The sequence below is a fragment of the Astyanax mexicanus genome, chromosome 2, assembly GCF_023375975.1.
Source record: "Astyanax mexicanus isolate ESR-SI-001 chromosome 2, AstMex3_surface, whole genome shotgun sequence".
Classification (NCBI taxonomy): Eukaryota; Metazoa; Chordata; class Actinopteri; order Characiformes; family Acestrorhamphidae; genus Astyanax; species Astyanax mexicanus.
The window spans coordinates 44,573,106-44,592,762 of record NC_064409.1 but is presented as its reverse complement, the minus strand read 5'-3'; the positions used below and the strand labels follow the sequence as shown (position 1 = coordinate 44,592,762).

Here is a 19,657-nt window from a genome sequence, read left to right as displayed (position 1 = left end):
AGTAAGATCTTCTAGAATGAAGCATTTCACATCAAATCAGTATAAAGGACCTTGCTTACTTAATCCTTTACGCACCTCACTCAAAGGCACATCAGCTTAGTCCATTTTACATGGTATAAACTCAGGTTGAAATCTTAAATTGTTATGTAGCTACAACCCACTGTCTCATACACACCCTCATGCTCACACACATACATACACACCAAAAGCAATGTCATTGGTTAAAGAATTAATCAGGTCAGTAAACCAAAATGTCAGAGAGCAAAATGTATTTTTAAAACAAAAAATAATACTGAACAAATAACTGATAAGAATGTCAACATTTTTTGCCACTTACTTACATCCAGAAAACATATACCTAGCATAATACATAAACTCAGTACATATGTAGTAAAATTTTGCATGGAGGGCACCAACAGCCCTGTTCTGCAAACATCTAGGTCATAAGTTTACATTCACAGTAAGATTATAATGGCATCAGCGTGTTCTACATCACATGAGGCAGTCCTGGACAGTTTTAACATTTCCCCTAACCTTTAAAATACACACATTGACACCATCACGCACTGGTACAGCAGAATAAAGGGAGGGTATGTAGGGCATTTATACAAAATTCTTGTATAGCCCTGACCCTTCCAACAACTAGAGACTTAATTTCAAATCACCACAGATATTGAGATGAAAACGTTTCCTCTACACAGCAGGTAGAACCCTGCTTCACCAGTCATTGACCTATAAAATCTTTAACTTTCCATAACTTTCATGCTGGAATACAGTGAAACCCGAATGGTTCCGGCGTTCGCTGTACGGAACTGTTTACATGACGCAACAGTGTTTAATTTTCATCTATCATCTAGCACCATCTTGTAAATGTTGGTCCACTGACTGTGCAGCTGTGTGACTAGCTAAAACTAAAACAGTCTATATGAAATATTCTCTTACGCAGTCAAAAATTGAGGCTATTTAACACTCCCTCAGCCAGGAACGAGAGCTGACTCAAGTTCCCACTGAGTTTAGTCATCATACACACAAAGCACAAAGTGCAAGCAGACATCATTGGCATAAACGTATGGAGAACTTTGTAATGTTAATGGCTTACAGGAGTAGTTGGGGAGAGGGGGGGGCAGAGTTTGGCTTTAACAGATTGATAGCGTATAAAGTGGACTGACCCCCTCCTCCTCTCCCACGTTTGGTCCAAGCAGGTTGACAATCTGTTCAGTCAGTTCAGAGTGATTGTCCTCTTCTCCAAGTCTGCTTGCATATCTATCTACATGTATGTATCTTGTATGTATACTGTTGCTGTCACACAAAAAAAATGTATCTACAAAATGGCATCTTTACATTACATTTCAATTAAGCATTTCTATTGGTCCTTAATCAAGATGTTTTGACACAATGTGTAGATGGCAAAAAGTGATCAATGGCAAACACAGAGACAAGAGTTTTGTGTGACACCAACTATATATGACAGATTCATATTAGAATATTCTGATCAACTTCTTTCTACACTCAATGTCCGTCTAATCAGCTTCACTTACCAAACATGACAATTTGTAGTTCTGTATTAACAGACGTAGTCTTCTGTTTCTCTACATACACTACAATACGAACAGGTTTATTTTTTAGTCAGTGGGTCATTCTTAGTACTGTAGTGACACTGGAATGGTGGTTGTGTGTTAGTACAGTGTGTTGCTCTGGTACAAGTGGATCAGACACAGCAGTACTGCTGGAGTTTTTAAGCACTGCGTAAACTAGTTTATGTAGTCATCCTCTTGTCCTTCATCAGTGGTTAAAGCATGCTACCCACAGGATGCTGATGGCCGGGTATTTTATGTATGATATCTATTCTCAGTCCAGCAGTGTTTAAAAACACCAGCAGCACGGCTGTGTCTGACCACTCGTACCAGCACAACACACCACCACCATGCCAGCTTCACTGCAGTGCTAAGAATGACCACCACCGTCCTGATGATTAAACAACAGGGTAAAAGGCGGATAATAAAGTGTACAGAGAAAGAGAAGGACTACAGGCTGTAATTATAGAACTACAAAGTGTTCCTTTATCATCGGTGGAGCTGATAGACAATAAATGAAAGCTGAAACAAGGTGTTCATACAAAAACATACATACATGCATACATACATATATACATATGTGCATGTGTGCTGGGAACTGATATTACCGGTAGCTAACTATAGCTAGTGCCTATACCTCTGTCAGTTTACTTAGTGAAATAAATGCTACGTAGCTGAAGCACACACTATCCTGCTTAACTCCGGAGGATAAATACCTAATGGAACAAAAAAAAAAGTTTTTTCTCCTGAGAGAATAGTGTTCCCTGTTTAACGCAGTGTAAAACAGAGCAATCCTGCTGTCGAAGAGTGTTTTTTGTGTGTGTGTGTGTGTTCCAGCATATTAAGCTGTGTAACAGCAGTACTCCAGCACAGAGATCTTTAGAGTTAAAGCCTAACCCATGAGAATATGTGTATAGAGTTCAATTCTACTTACTCTAGTGTCTCATTGCATAGCAGCAAAAAGAAAAAACTATGGAAAATCAAAAAAAACTCCAAAACTCCTCCTAACCCTGGAACTGAAGTCACATTTATGAGCATGTGTGAATAGTCCAGTCAAAATGGACTATAAGGCAACTAAAGGAACAGTATGTTCTCATCGCTCTCTCTCCCCTCTCTCACACAAACATATACACACACACACACACACACACCTATCCAGAGTAGTCATGCTGTGCGTGCCTGAGGCAGCATACAGCATTTGACGGATTTGACCAATTTACATGCGCTCAAAAAAAAAAAAAAAGATCAAATTATCGTTAACTTTTGTACATTTATCTTCATATTCCCTTAGTTTGGTTAAACTAACAAACTAACGATTGGCACCCATCACCACCAGTCCTGTGTGTGTGTTTAACAGCAAGTCAGCATTGGAATGGTTCAGACAGTCACAGGAAGACAGGCAGACAGACACACACACTCGAACAGGAAAAAAAAAACAATAAACAACACATACAGTGTTCAGTGTGTGTGTATGTGACGACTGTGCAGTGTAACACCAATGCCTGTCCTCAAGGCTTCCGATGCCGTACAGAGTCCGTGTTGCCATTCAGTTTGCTGCGTCCTGAAGCTGTCGCAGGATTTCCGTTGCCAGGGGGCTTCTCCCGCTCCACTGAATTCTCCTGTTTACGTCTTCGTGTCTCTTTGTAACGGAGTGTGATGTCACTGAAAACACAGGGCATGCTGTCACTTATGTGTCACTTTTAAACAAACAAAAGGTCAGAAGCAGTTTTTCAGTCATGGTGTCAATTTAGCCCAAGACCTCATCATCATGGTAACAAAGCTCTGAAAATGAGGGGGAATGGGTTTGTGCCGTCTGGGTGGGGCTTCAATCTGAACGTCAGACAACAGCCCAACTGACAGGTAAAGGGAGTGGGTACCAGTTTTCAAACAAGTGCCACTTCTGCTCAGGGAGAAGATGTGTGGGTGAGAGAGGAAGAAGGAGAGAGGCATTATGAAAGACAAAAGACCAAGAACAGTGAATGCACACGAAAGAAAAAGAGTGCAAGTAAGAGCAGGAGTAAGCACTAAGAATTACAGAAAGTGAGTTAGCAATAAAGTGTGCACCTCAATGAATCAGAGAGAACCCATAAGAAAGACAGCAAGAGTAGAAGCAAGAGCATGACTGAGTGAGAGAAAGTAAAAGTAGGATATATGAAGAGCACAAGATAAATTAAATTAAATATAATAATAAAGAGTAAGAGCATTATTAGAGTAAATATATGAGAGAGAGAGAAAAAGGAAAGACTATGATGAGAACAAAAGCGTAAAATAACAAAAATATGAGCTTTGCAAATTTTGCATTTTACAACATTAAACACAGCAAACCACTACAATCTAGCAAGTTGACATATAGGTTGGCCAAATCTTTAGTTTTAAACCTATGAACTGAAAAAAAACAGGATAAATGTTTGCTTCATCATATCCAATTTTTAAAAAAAGAAATCTTTTTTTTTATTTATTTGTTCTCAGCAAAGATTTAGTTATATTTTAAAAAGAGAAGTGCAGTTACCTACAAGCCCGCTTATCCTGTTGAGAGAGGTTAGTTATTTCATAGTGGGCAGTACTGTGAATTTATTTTAAGCTGTTTCAATTCTTTATCAATTTTATAATTTTAACATATTAAGTAAAAAAAAAAAAAGTTAAATTCAGGTTAATTATATGCAAGATATTTTTAATGAAATCAGCACTGAAACTGCGTTGTTAGTTCTGATTGCTAGATACTTATATATAAATAAAACTTAAATTAAGTAAATTCTGCATTTTTTATTTTTATTTCATATTTTATACAATTGAGAATAAAGTTTTTTGAGGAGAAGGGACCTGTGGTATAAAATAGCCAAATCTGATTCAATTTGCAAACTTCTGCTAAATATATAGTGTATACATAGCAATTACCTGTTATGTTTCCTCACTAGCCTATACTCTGCAGCAGCTCGTATGAAGCACTGGTGATTCCCTTATCAGTTGGCACGAGCGGCTGATGATTAAACAACTGGCCATACAGATGGTCTGATCATGACACAGCTTTCAAAGATTGCTTTAGACAAGACAGCGACATGTTGAACTCAAAGTCTGAAAAAAATTCTCCGTACTGATGTCCAAAACTGTATGGTGCATTTTTCACTCCCAGATGTGTGCTGACATCCATAAAGACTGTATAAGCCTGTACAGAAGCTTATGCTAAAAGCAGAATAAGTCAAATCTTTCCATGCTGCCAGTTTCCTATGACTGGATGGAACCCCGACTAAACAGAGTAAAAGAGCAAGAACATGATAAAGAGAATGAAGACACGGGTAAAAGAGAAAAAACGAGAAGAGTATGAAAAGAAAAATCACACAAGAGGATGTACGAGAGTATGAGAGAGCTAAAACAACCCAAAAAATTAAAGAAAATGCTGAATAAGTGTATTGTTTGGAGTAGGGGGAGCATGCAGGAGGAGGAGCAGCCGGATGAGAATGACAGATAAAGGTGAAGTCAGCACAGCAGTCAGCTCTCACTCTACACCTACCTCTCTCTCTCACTGCACATGGACAATACCGCTGACACACACACAGGGGAGAGAGAGACACTATCAGCTCAGCACACACCGCCGCAGTGCACACAACAGCAGCACAGTGCACATCAGCCGCCAAAGAAAACCAAAAACAAACAAGCACAACTACAACACTGCATATGACCCGATTATTACTCAAAATAAAAACACAGGGTAAAACAGAAAGCGATATAAATGTGCATGTGTGTTGCTGCTCTTCCATAATGTGCACTGTCCATATCACCCACATATCACAGTAGAGAGCAGAGTGCCTCAATTCTTCACACACTTACCGGATGAAGAAGCGCCATAGCGTCCAGGTGAAGATGAGAAGAATGCCCAAAATCCAGCACTGTGTGACAAAGAAAGGAATCGGGAGCGTAATGGTTTTGGGGTCGTACTTCACCACAATCAGGAATTCCGTCACTGTGATGGCCGCCACCAGCCACGCCTGCTGACCCAGCTTCTTATGGAATTTCCTAAAGCAGGTTCACACATACAGAATTTGAGCCTTTAAGATTTTTGCCAACAACTACAAGCAGACAATATCACAGAATGAGCAGCATCACTAAAACAGTCTACACAATTTTTTCTACAGAAAATGTGAACCATTGAAATTGTAAATCCCAATAAAAGTTTACACTTTCAGAATAAATCTTAATCACTTAATGATCAGGTTTAGTAGTTGTCGTAATGACATTCCATATAAATATTTAAATATAATCCCTTACATAAAGTAAGTAGTAGTATTTCTTGAGTAGGTTACATATAAAGTATACTCAAATATCCAGGGAGCATTTTAGTAGTGTGGTTACAATGGACACTACCATTCCAGACTCAAAAAATGATTTAAATGAGCAAAAAACGTCCAGTAAGTGTTAGAGCTCCTCCCTCCCATCCTAATCATGCATGTGAGCACACAAACGTATCCCTTATGAAGAAATACTAAAAAGAAAACAGTTTCTGCAATTAAAAGAAAAAAAAAATCATGACTGACGGGTCATCCATGAAGTCGTAGATTTCCCTCATGGCCACTCCACCAACGTTAACAAAGAACACTAGTCGCAGCAGCACCAGGTAATGTTCTGGAGGCATCCATAACACAAACTTCAAATAGAATGTATTCAACTCAGCCAGCAGGAACTACAGAGAAAAAGATGGAAATATGCATTAATATTTAAATGTTTAAATAAATAATTCATATTTATTCATTATTTTTTAAGAACCTCATTACCCGTCTATACACCCAATTCATTCTATTGTCTAAGACTTTCGTCAGGGGCAACCTGTACAATATCCTAAAATTACATTATCATAAAATGTCATTAGAGTTCTATCAAGTCCAAAGAAAGCAGCAAGGAGGAACTGAGATGACATTATATATATATTATTTTTTTCTTTATTTGGGTGTGAAACAGATCATGTTACTGTGCTGCAGGAATGAGAGAACGGTGTATGTCCAGTAAACTTTCCCTAATGTATTTGCTGCAACTGCTGTGCTGGCAGTAATTGTGCATGTTGCAAGCAGACAGTCCGGGTGTTGAAACTGGTTTATATTTGAACTAATAACATATAAGAAAACCTGCTAAAATGACCGAAAGCAAAAAGACAAGTAAACACACAGACAACAAAGCACTTACCATAAAGATGATTCCCAACACTGCCAGCCATCTTCTAAGGTTCGATGCTGGCCGCCATTCAAACTTTACCCAGCTGTATGGGGTAAACTGGAATGCAATGCGCTTGATCTTGCCCCTGTTAAAAAACACACAGATGCACATGCATTTTTTACAGGGGTCAAGACATTGCAAACAGTCAGATAAAAGTAAACAAATCTAAATTCATTATATGAATTGTATTACATTACACCTTAAATGAACAGAGCCTTTTGAGGACTTCTCTGGTGAGAATGTGTAATTGCGTGAAGAATGTGGAAGAGTAATTTAAAACATGCATTGTGGGGTGGTTTCCTTTCAGAACAGATAATTCTGGTGGCTTTCAGTAAGGACTTCAGTGAGCTTGCCAGCTCTTACCAGTTCTATTTTTGTTTCTTTGATTAAATTATGCAAAAATGAGCAGATTATGACTTGAGTTTACTGTTCTGATATATCCATGTTCACAGTAGTTCTTGTATTAGCAGCATTAGTAGCAGCATATTTGCACAGACAACCAGAAAAACCTACCAGACCACACTGTTTTCAGAATGAATATATCTGGATTTGCAGGAATCAGCAGAAGCATACTGATGCTATTTATTATTAGAATATTTTGTCCTTTCCCGTCTCCAGTTTTTCAATAATAAAAAAACTTAAGGACTGTTTATTTAAATTAGAAAATATTGACTAAACATAGCATATTCCAAGAAAGCTACACATATCCATGCAAATGAAACTCTGCATTGCATTCTCTGCAGTGTCATTTCGGACCTATGAGCTATGTGGTTCGAACTAACCATACAGTTTCCATAGGGTTTGGCTGTATTTGTAGAACATTTAAACAATATCATTCAACAAAAGATTTAATCAGATAATATACAACTGGTATCAGATAAGCGATGCACTTAAATGGACTTTCACAAAAGAATGGCAGCCCAAAGCCTACAAGGTCAAACCGCAAAGAAACCAGTGCACAAATCTCTAAAAGGGAGGGTATTACTCTAAGCTTTCATTAAAGGATACTAAATGCTGATTGGTTTACTGGAACAGCTGAGATCCACACAGCTATATGATCAAAGTCCAAGGGCAGAAAAGCATGTTCACACCAAAGAGCTGTAATATATTTCTTGAAAGGCGTAAGTGATGTGCCTCCCAGAGAATCTGCTATCTCTCATGAGCTATGTGAAAACCTTGTTCTAATACTTGGGTCATTCTGACTTTGAGGTCACTACTGAGGTCAAAACTCTGACTTTTGGCAAGGCAGACTCTACTTCTTCAACTGTGCCAGAAGTCAGAGTTGCCAAAACTAATGGCACAAACATGTACAGTTTGTACTGCCAGGCACAGATGTTCATTCGGAGACTTGGAAAACCACATTGGACACAGCGTGTTCTCCCTGGAGACAAATAAGTAGCCCTGTGATATTGCAGTCTTAACACTTGGGGAGCAGCTACCATAAAGACCACACACAACAGAGAGCACTCTATTGTGCCAAATGTAATTAAGACTGAACAAACAAGGACACCACTGAGAACTACAGGAGAACTGCTCAGTCCACAGCCCACCCAGAACAGACACATTAAAATCATTACAGTACTGTATTCATGAGGCCCGTCACGATAACCAATTTCTTTGGACAATATATTCTGCCAGAAGTAATTAATTCTAACATGACAGTAGTATCATTTATGTCTAGATTAAAATGATAATAAAGAGGTATTATGAGGCATTTATACTTTACTTTCAATGAGCAATTATTATATAAATAAAAATAGACATTAGAATTGTAATTAAACACAAAGTACACAAAGTTACATGCTGACTCATTCCCATTAATGTGTTTATCTCACTAAGCAAACACAAAAGACAAACTTATGTAGATTATGTACACACTGTGTGATAAGTTGATAATGTAATTATTTTGACAGGCCTAGTAATTAGATTTAAATCAGTAAATTTTTACTTGTATGTGTGAATGTTCCACAGTCCCTGCCACTGGTACGGCTTCATAGAAAGCCAGCCGAGCGTCTTCATGCCACAGTATATACCCAAACCATTACACACCAGAACATCCATAATCCACTATAAAAGAGAGAGAAAGAGATGAGAAAGAGGGACATGTGAATTAGACATGAAAAACACTGTTTTATAGGGCATGATGCAGTAGTGACAGAAAGTGCGAGAAGGAAGACTCACATGGTCCCACCAGCACTCTGAGAAGTTTGGTAACTGGTGCTCTAGACTGTATTCCAAAAACTCAAACATCACACTAATGATCATACACATCCACCAGTCTCTGATCATCAGTGTCTGGGGGAAAAAAAAGAAAGACATAATTGAAAAACTCAGAGAGAAAGAAATTCATACAAGACACACACATACATGCACATAAATACCAAAACTTTATTGGAGCCTACATCTAGTGCGCTTTAATCTATATAACATTTTTCAAGTTCTATTTAGGATATACTGGCTAGTCCTAATAAAGAGTTATTTATTGACAGTAATTAGGTGTTGTTGAAAATATGTTTCATGTTTTACCATGCTGACATATAGCGACAAGCTGAAATCATTGAGAGTTTAGTCGATTAGCTTATAAAATAATCCAAAGAACTTACATAGCAAATCTGTGCATTCATTCATGTGTTTAAGTTATTTGAGACTTTAACTGCTCACCTGTTTAACTCCTACAACAAACTGTTTTAACTTTTTAGGAACAATAGACTACAGACTGGCTGTCTGTGTACTGTGGAAACCAATATGAGACAACAAACACAGCTTTTACCCTGCAGTCAAACTCTAACTGACAACACATGACGGAAAATAAAGAGAAGCTCACACACCTTAATATACCAGCCAAGAAAATGGGCAGGAACAAAACCATCCATCTTATCCTGCAATAAAAACAACAGCACCTTACAGCACAATACTATGTGTATCTATGTGTATACACAGTATGTATGAGTTTGAGGGGAGGATTTATACCCAGATGTTGTGGAAGGGATCTGTAGTGTTCCCAGGGTCATAGATGAGACAATTTCCTCCATAGTCTCTCTCTGGCAGAGGAACCCCCAGTTTTGGGTCAATGTACTTCATAAAGAGTCGCCCATCCTGCACAGTCTGCAATAATATGTCACATAATAAATATAAGTATAAGAGCTTCAGGATATGGACAAAATTTTGTATATTAAATAAAAATAATAGGGGTGTGACGAGACACTAATATCATGAGACGAGACGAGACACGATACTGGGTTCACGAGAACGAGACGAGATTTAAAAATAAAATTTTAAAGAAAACGTCAAAAATGAAAAATGGCTTGAAAACTACAGTTTTATTTGACAAAATCATATAACGCACACTTAACAGACTGGTTTCTCTCACAAATGATTCTATAAGAAATAGAAATAAGAATAAGAATAAAAAATAAAAAGAAAACTTTTCTAGGTCTTATATAGTGCAAACAATAAGTGCAAACCATAATCAGTCATATTAAGACTATGGTTTGTGTTTTTTCTCCTAATTTTTTTATAATTTAACTATGCATAACCATAACCAGTCATATTAAGACTATGCTTGAAGTGCAAACAGAGACAGAACATTATTTTAAATACAGTACAGAGTTAAGGGATTGGTACAACTGCCTATGAAACAGTCACATATATAATTTACTTACACTATGTACTAGGGCTGTGAATCTTTGGGACAGTAAGAGCACTGTCGCTTGGAGCTTTTTAACTGTAGCGCGGAGCTCACCTATTGTCACACGGAGCTTAAAACTTAAAACTTAGTCTTAAAAAAAAACGATGTTCAAATAATCATTATAGTTCAAATACTTAAAATTATTACACTGATTAGATTTATTTCACTGATTAGACCAATTAGATTTTTCAAAACTTAAAACTCCATACAATTAAATAGGATGGAAAATAGTTTGTAAACCTTTGCTCTTAGTACATGAATCAAACCCCACTTGAGCAGCAATAACTTTCCAGTAAATGGTAATCAGGCCTGCACAACTGGTTGAAGGAATGTTTCTTTTTTTTGAAATTCCCAATCAACCCAGTCCGTCCACATCCTGTCTTTTTTGCACTGATCATCTAAGCTCATACAATAATCCAAATGTCTTTCTGCTTTAACCATTTCTCTGTAGATTTATTAGTGTACTAAGGGTCTCGCTGCATGACCCACTTAGAGTTAAACGACAGTTTACAGACAAATACTACGACAATGTTCGACATACTACATCCAATGTAGCAAAGCAGACACAAACCATGATAATGCCACCAACAGTTGTAATTAATATGGTCAAACATAATAATGAAAAACATGATTGGGAACTCTTTTAGTCAGTTTATGGATTGTCCATTTGATCTTAAGTAACCTCTGATGAACAGCTGCATTCCTTTTGGAGAGTAGCAGTTTCCTCCTTGCACTATAATGATGTTGCCTCATATAACTGGGTTATAGGTAAGATGAATAATCTTTCACAGTAGGGCTGCACAATAAATTGTTCCATCAGCATCAATGCAGAGTGCACAATAATCACACTGAAATGTGTGCAATGTCTAGGGCCCAATAAATTCAATGGCATTATATTTTGTACATCTGTAACACTGTGTATGTTCTCTTGATACTAAAGTTTGAAGATTTTTTAGTGTTTCTAAAAACTTCATTTACCATGGTGTATAAAAGTGGCACAGAATATCCAGCCCGTTTTATTAATTTTGCCCCAATATTAAACACCCAGAATGCATTATTAAATGCATAGGTTCATGGACTTTTGATAAGTTATGGTAAAATGTTGTGAAAAATGTTTTAATTTTATTTTATAAGCTACTGTATTTGCATATTTACCCAATATTGTCAAAGTATGTCAAATATATTTTGTATTGGCTTCACAAACCCCTAGCAGCAGTGCACATTAGATTTGAATGATATGCATGTTGAAACACATGTATTTAGACCTACTTGGAAAAGGATGAAAATAAGAAAGAGCTCGTAGACCACACTGACACAGAGCCAGAAACGCCAATATGCTGAAAGAGAAGAAGGCAGTCACACTATTAACAATTTTAATCTTGTATGTGCTCACTCTCTCTAAGGTCCATTGTTTGTCTTGACAGATAAAATGACTATTCATAATATTTAAACTAAAAATGTGATAGAGATATTGCAGTAGATCATATCTGCAGTGATAAAATCTTATCTGCATAAAAGGCATGTGTTTGGAAACAGAAATAATTCAATGCTCACTGAGATTTCAATACAACAGTCTTTCTCAACATATGCCTCAATCCTTTCAGCTCCTGGCCCCTCTTGTCTAAATCTGAGAGTCTTTCTCTTTCCTCTAGAGTTGGTATTTCTTCCCATGTTGCTCTGTTGCCACGTTACTGGCTTCAGCTCTAATAAAGGAAATCCTTATTGTGGCCCCAAGAGGGCCACAGTTCCACTCATCACCCAACAAGCCCCCACCTCAGCCCCAAATCAGGAGCTCAATAGCTGGAAAACACACAGCTCAGTGTAGACCATGCCTATACTGGGTCTGCAGTTGTGCAATTAGCAAGAAGAGGTTCTTGAAGGTGACCCAACCACTCCGCAACTTCACTGCCCTGCCCATGTTCGTCTAGTTACAACAATGGGGCTGATCGGAAAAAAGACGCATCACCCTGGAGTAACTCGTCATTCAAGAGTCTCTCAAAAACATTCATTAAGTTAGAGGACGTTCAGAAGGGCAGCAGTACGAACTTGTCTGGCAGGAAGAGGGAGTCTGCTTTCAAAGGATTACTGACATTCCTAATGTCAGAGTGTCCTTCATACTTCATTAATTACTAACATACTTCATTGTATAGTTTGGCATGAAATGTTTACGTTTAAGCCAAAACTATTGCCAGTGGGATCTATCTTTGTGGTATAACACTATGAAGGCCTGTCAAGGTAACTGTATTTTTATGGACAACAAATTGTCCCACAAATTATTGCGATAAACAATATTGGTGTCATGTTAAATACACATTTTTGTCACTGATATTAAAACAATAATATATCTAACAACATAACTAGTAGGACTGTGTATTCGCAAGATACAATATGTTTCACGATGCAGAGGTGATGATTCAATACATATTTATCTAATGACAGAATATATGAATATAAGAGTTGGGGCTTAAACACAACACGAAAAAAAGCACTGTCTGCCACCAATCATTGCATGTAAACTACATGCCATCTTAAAAATACTGTGTTTCCAAAAAAAAAAATCTAAACAGTATAAAAAAAACAAAATCACAATAGATCAATATATCAATATTTGCTTCCACTCCTAAAAACAATACAAATTAAACCATTTAAAGAGCAATGAAGTTTTAATTATTAAGAATACTCAGACTTTGAGTTTAGAGTATATAAAAATAAATAAAACAAAAGTACTTTTAAACATACCAGCTCATTCATGAGGTAAGCAAAAACTACTAAAGTCATGTCTATTCAGTGTGCAGTAAATCAATAATGTAATTATTCTGACAGAATACTGAAAACCAGGGGACAGGAAAAATAAAACTACTTAAATCTCTATTTTATTTCTCAAAAAATTGAATAAGCGCTGGTAACACCCCCCAGCAAAAAGGCTCCACTGTAAACATGCAAACAACATGTTTAATAATCTTATAACAGAAGCTCTGTTGTCTGTTTCACAAACAGAAACGATGACAAACCTCTATGAAAATGCAGGGAATTTTAGCAATGTCTCAGCATAGCTCTCTTCCTGCCATTTCACACTGAACCCCTCCCTCACTCTGCAAAGATTCTCTCCTTCCCAACAAGCAAATGTGTGCAAATACATACCCCTTTGCTACAATTAAACAAATTCTCACATTAATCTGTGGTGAAACAGCCCTATTTATAGAAGGGCTTTCTACAGGCATGTTTCTATTTGTGCGTGCTGGTTTTATTGATCCAAGCGCCCATTATGATTACACTGAAAGCTTTCCACAACACCAGCATCAGACTCTACAGAAAATACAGCTAGAATAGTATATCAGATGGCTGGGACAAAAAAAAGTGTAGACTTTCACAGAAATGCTCTTACCTGGATGTGGTCGTGAGAAAGGACCGTCTTTGGCTTGTGTCACTCCAAAGCAAAGGAACACCAGAATGCTCGCCACAATTCCTCTGAAACAGAATAAACACATTACTGCTTTTTATTATTTTTATCTGCTAATGTCTTTTTATTTTGCTCATCACATTAATTCATCATAGGGAATACAGTATTATGATTATTCCTTATTGTATTACAATATAATAATTATATAATAAGCCTGAATATGTAAAGCTATGACTGAGTGATGGCAAGAGAAGCAAGGGTATTTTTATACCTGACTATGGCATAACCATCTAGTTAATGTATGTAATGTCTATTTTCCATTGAGTATAGAGTAAAAACTCACTTGTCAATTAATACTAATACTTCCCTTAAGAGAATGGTTGTAGATCCAGGGGTTTGTGGACATATGAATATATGGGATTTCATGGTAAACGAAGATATTATTATGTCTATAGTGTTCTATTTTAAGTTATTATTCTAAGTTATTATGCCTATATTGTAAGTTATTGTGTATGTTGTTTAAGCTAATTATGTATTTTCTATCTTGTTTTACTTATTCTACTTTATGTTAAAAATTTGTTCTCTTTAATAGTGGGAACCTTCACCCAAGTTTTGCACTCACCTGTACACCTATACTCTGACGAAACAATAAATCTGTTTTGATTTTGATTTGTTAATTGTTCATGATTTACCCAATTTACCTAATTACTAAATTTAAAAATTTAGTTTTTCTGTTATCATATAGCACCAAGTGCAAATCCTGACTGTCTGCATGTCTCTCCTACTGTATAAAACTACCCATAAAACAATCAAAATAACCACCACATAAGACAGACTTCAGCTCATGGGTCCTGTTTGATGCCACACTCCCTTGAACTCAGTAATCTACAGCAGACGCTGACCACACATAATCCTGTTAAGCAACAGCCACATTCTAATGAGAACACTCAACCCCGCCCCACCGCACACACGCAGCCTATTTCCGTGCACTCCACCTTGCGGCTCCGCCTACAGTAAAGGGCATTACTAAGCTAATGCTGTGGAGTGTAAGAGCATGGAGAATACAAGAGATAGTACTGTATTCTGCTAACCAACATTCAGAAAAAAGCATCCAACCTAATTAGGCCGAATGATGCCCTCCAGGTCAGGTTCATGCTGACCTTCAGGTCAGGTTCACGCTGGCATATTGGTGTTTACACTAATATGCCCTTCAACAGGGTTAGTATTTATATACACACAAACACACATGGCTCCATGCTTAAACACACACAAACGTACCTTTTAGTGTTGTAGGCCGTGTCCTGTGGGGTCTCCTCCAGCAGGGTCACGTAAACCAAAGCACATGTCAGTATGAACAACACAGTCAGGGTGTGTGCTCTCCTGCAGAGAAAAGACCGAGGGAAATTGAACATTTTGTTAGTTAAGACCTGAAACAGCTAAAGCTAACATGTGACGAAACTGAATTTTGGAAGAATATAAAGACCTCTAAAATAAATAGAAAATATATCAGACAACAAGAATAAAAAATGTATATAAAACATTCAAAGGAGCTTGCCAACCATATCCACCAACTCTACATCTTTCCAGCACTCAACCCTGCCAGGAGCCAATCACCTGCCTAAAAATGGCAGGAGAACAAAGATGTTTCCCTTGACTTAGTCAGACTTGCAGCCCTACCTGTAGGATCCAAAAAGACAACTCCTGGTAGGTTCTATGCCACTATCGACATAGACCTCTCCTCCATCAGTGCAGTCATTGTCTCAATGACACAACTTCCACTATTCTCTCCCTGCTAAATTAATGCGTTCTTAAAAAGGGTTCACAAAACAAAGAAATCTGGGCAGTCCTGCAAACTAATACAAATATATATATATATATATATATATATATTTTTTTTTTATATACACAAATAAATTTAGCATGTCAATTTAGATTAAAGAAGACACAGCAAACTTACTTCGCATTCAAAGAAACTCCATCCAAAAATGCACACCAAATAAAAAATAAATCCATGATAAATAACAATGTTTAGAGTTGGCAAAGAAACATTAAAACCCACTTGATTACTAAATTAAAGGATTAGTAGATGCACTCTACTTGTGATCACCACAGCATCAGGACTGAGATGCTGACGAACTGCCCCTCTGAGCTGAACAGGGCCGTACTAAAACTCAACAATCTGTTTTTTCAAGTTGCGCATTTCCCCAATCTACAAAAAATGGACACACAAGTTGACCCCAACAACTACTGAGGCATCTGTGTGGGTAGTAACTGGAGTAAGGTTTTAAGCTGGATTTCTGCCACAGTTTACACCGGGTTGCAACTAATTACTGGACTGTACTCTGTATTCTGGTTTAAGCTACATGCATTTACACTAGATAGTCAAATGCATGTCTATTTAATCAGACTGCTTTGTCTGATTATTCTAAAATGTGTCAATGGGGGTAGGGTATTTAACATAATCAAGTCCATATATGTGAACAAGAGTATAGAAAACCTCACTCAATAATAAAAGTCCGGGGTACCCCGAGAGGACATAGTGTGTCCCACTATGTCCACAAATCTTAAACATTTAGCAAAGTCTTTTATTTTAGACAGAGTTAAATATAATAAACCAAAGTGTGAGTGTGAGAGGTTGGAAACCTCACTGGTTTGAGCTCTCTCTGTATTCAGCACAGGTGTACTGCTTGAATGACGCAACAGTGGCACGAAACCAAAAGGTTTTCCTCACCCCATAACCTGTTAATCTGGTGAGGGCCCTTAGAGGCAATGATTAAGTCACACACAGTGAAAGCAGCCATACAGTTTTGTTTTTCACACATCAATAAAAAAAAGAGCTTGTAGAACTTGTCAGGCATAGCTGTTTTATAAATGCCTCATCACAATCATATGATAATTGTGTTTTTAAACATTTCCGAAAACTTTTTGTCATCTGAGCCCGGGAGACTAAAAGTAACTCATAACATAAGCAATTCAACCTATAAGACTCTGTAAGACAATTTTATACTCCATTCATCATTGCACTCACCCCACTCCCTGCCCCCCACCCTGCCTATGCTATGCTACATCTGTCAAGCTTAAGGTCTTTAATGGATCTGAGCTTGCTCTTTCTGCTGAGGAGACAGGATGGCAGAAAAGCCAAAGCAAAGCCGGAATGCTCTAATGCTCCCCGAGGCAGACCCGGGATACTCCTACGGCTTACTGCCTCTCAACAACTCCCTCACATGAGTCTACTGCTCCCATCTCAGGGCTGTAAAAGGGAATTCAACCCTGCACATATTGCTTAGTGTAAGGTCAATAAATACATCAGGCTTTACTACATTTGTACTGGTAATAAGTTAAACAGTCAATCGGGACAAATTATGCATTATTCATCCCTCTCTGTAATAATCACTCAACTCCCCAGTAAGGCTTCTGCAAATGCTTATGCAGAGAAAAGTACAGAAATTCACTGGCCCAAAATATTGGTCCTGAAGTACCTTAGCCATGCATGCTGTGTTGTTTTCCTGCTCCAACATACTCAATTCAGCTAAGGAAAAGCCTTATGAATTCATTACTTCCAGCAGGTGTGTCTGAAGCAGGGGAGTAGTCCTCCCCGACCCATATTTAATCAACGCCCTGAATACACTGGTGTTTGTGTGTAAAATGCTGTGTTCTTTAACCCAAATCCTTGGAAAACTACATATTTGGTAAATGTTCTACCCAGGTTTTCTTTTTTTCAATCTTATTCTTGGAGGCACACATAATAATGAGCCTCACACGACCAGTAAGGAAAAAATAAGCTCATGAAGAACTTCATAACTAGGTAATGATACGATGAAACTATACAGAGTTTAGGGCCAAGAAGAGTTGACACCCCTAGTTTATTCAGCATTAATTATACAGGCGTTCTTTTCATTTTCAGTCAGCACACCTGATTTACTTTATCAGCTCCTGTCACTAGGTCTCCTCGCCTGTCAGCTGTGCTGTGCAGAGCAGGTCTCCTCCACGCTCGTCTTTCCTCTGTCTAGCCTCTGACACTGCACTGTCTATCAGTTTTCCTCGTTACTCGCTTAAGACTGACAGAAGCGATCAGCTGAAGTTAATTTGGTCTAATTTACTCACCAGAAAAACGTATTGGTCCCGTCATCAAACACTTCGCACTCGGTGCTCCGGCGGCCCGAGGCCTCTCGTGTGTGCGCCGCTTTGGCAGCTCTGAGCCCGGGGACAGCCGGCTCGGCCGCGCCGTTCACCTGCTCCTCTGCGCCGGATCTACCGGCGATCAGCAGCGCCGAGCCGCCCCGCTTCGACTCCGCCTTGGCCATGGCGCTGCAGCTGCGAGAGCTCCCAGATACAGCGGAGATACGAGCCTGTCTTTGGGCGAAGCACAGAGTCCACAGAGGAGCTCCGGACAGGCGGCGCTTCTGGTTCAGCGGTTAGCGGACTGATCTGAGAACGAGAGCCGCGCTCCTGGTCCGGCCAGCGCTCTCCTCTCAGAGCGGCTCAGCCCGCACTGATCTATATATTACTGTGAACTCGGTCTCCTCACAGAGCTGCTGCTGCTCCAGCACTCCTCCTCCTCCTCAACCCCGAGAGAGAGAGAGAGAGAGAGAGAGAGAGAGAGAGAGAGAGAGAACCCTCACATCCCTCACTACAGAAACACAATACAACACAATACACACAATATAACACTCAAACTTCAACACGCAACCTCATAACACTAAACCTCAACACAATAATCTGCACACACAACAAACAACCTCAACACAAAGCAACCCCACAACACACACAACCTCATAACACACACAGCCTCATAACACACACACAGCCTCATAACACACACACAGCCTCATAACACACACACAGCCTCATAACACACACACAGCCTCATAACACACACACAACCTCATAACACACACACAACCTCATAACACACACACAACCTCATAACACTCAACCTTAACACAAACAACCTCATAACACAACTTTAACACAACAATTAACCTCAACACAAAACTCTCAACCTCAAAAACACAGCCTCAACACAACCTGCACAACCTCATCCCTCACTACAACATACTCAACACACAACCTCAACACATTCTCACAATACTCAACACACACTCCTCACTAGAGGACCTAACATGACTCACTCACTCACTCACTCCTCTGTCTGATCTGTCAGGACACTCACACCGCGCCTCAGAGCTCAGTCTGGAGAACCTACACTCACACACAGACACAGTCAGACTCGCGCGCGCGCACACTCACACACCGCGCGGAGCACGCGTGCCTTTGATTTCTCTGAGGGAGAAAAAAAAATCTCTACACACCGCGAGGTCGCGCGGTTTAACGTCACTTCCCTTATGCAAAGCACGTGGGAGAGTTGAAGCAGAGCGCAGTGCGCTGCAAATACGCAGACCGTCCACACCTTCGAGAGGATTTATGCGGGAAAAGTGTTTTAGCTCTTTAACAATGTCTTAACATTTAAAAAAATATATATATAAAATTATTATTATTAGCGCAGGTAAGAACCTAAAATAAAATTGAACAAAATTAAATCAGATTCAATTCAGTGAGCAGCTCATTCATGTTTTTTTTCTTACTGTGGATTCAGGGCTGTAAATATTTTAAGGTTAAGTCCAGATGTAGAATACAAACATAACTGTTTCCTAACTTGTATTTATCAGGTCAGAGGTAGTTATATGGAACGTAATACACTTATGTTAAGCTTTTAAAGCTGGTTGGAACAAAGTTGTAGGGGCAGAAAATACACATTTAAAATGAGCTAGTTTTATCTCAAGGACTAACCCA

General features: G+C 38.6%; 1 protein-coding gene across 4 annotated transcripts; it reads right to left on the bottom strand.

Moving 5' to 3' along the window:
* Positions 1-254: 254 nt before the first annotated feature.
* ptdss2 (phosphatidylserine synthase 2) lies at positions 255-19,146 on the bottom strand. Of its 4 annotated transcripts, none has more exons than XM_049474348.1 (13): positions 18,749-19,146; positions 17,969-18,710; positions 15,143-15,244; positions 13,850-13,932; positions 11,734-11,801; positions 9,747-9,881; positions 9,605-9,655; positions 8,958-9,071; positions 8,725-8,843; positions 6,747-6,861; positions 6,104-6,249; positions 5,400-5,585; positions 255-3,236 (listed from the first exon to the last, which is right to left on the bottom strand). In XM_049474348.1, exons 2-13 carry the CDS (start codon positions 18,166-18,168, stop codon positions 3,083-3,085), a joined length of 1,473 nt encoding a protein of 490 aa, XP_049330305.1. In that variant the 5' UTR covers positions 18,169-18,710; positions 18,749-19,146; the 3' UTR covers positions 255-3,082. The 4 variants fall into 4 exon arrangements, with proteins under 4 accessions (XP_049330305.1, XP_049330304.1, XP_049330306.1 ...); XM_049474347.1 differs by having other exon boundaries at positions 17,969-18,691; XM_049474349.1 differs by having other exon boundaries at positions 17,969-18,672.
* Between the last annotated feature and the right edge of the window lie 511 nt (positions 19,147-19,657).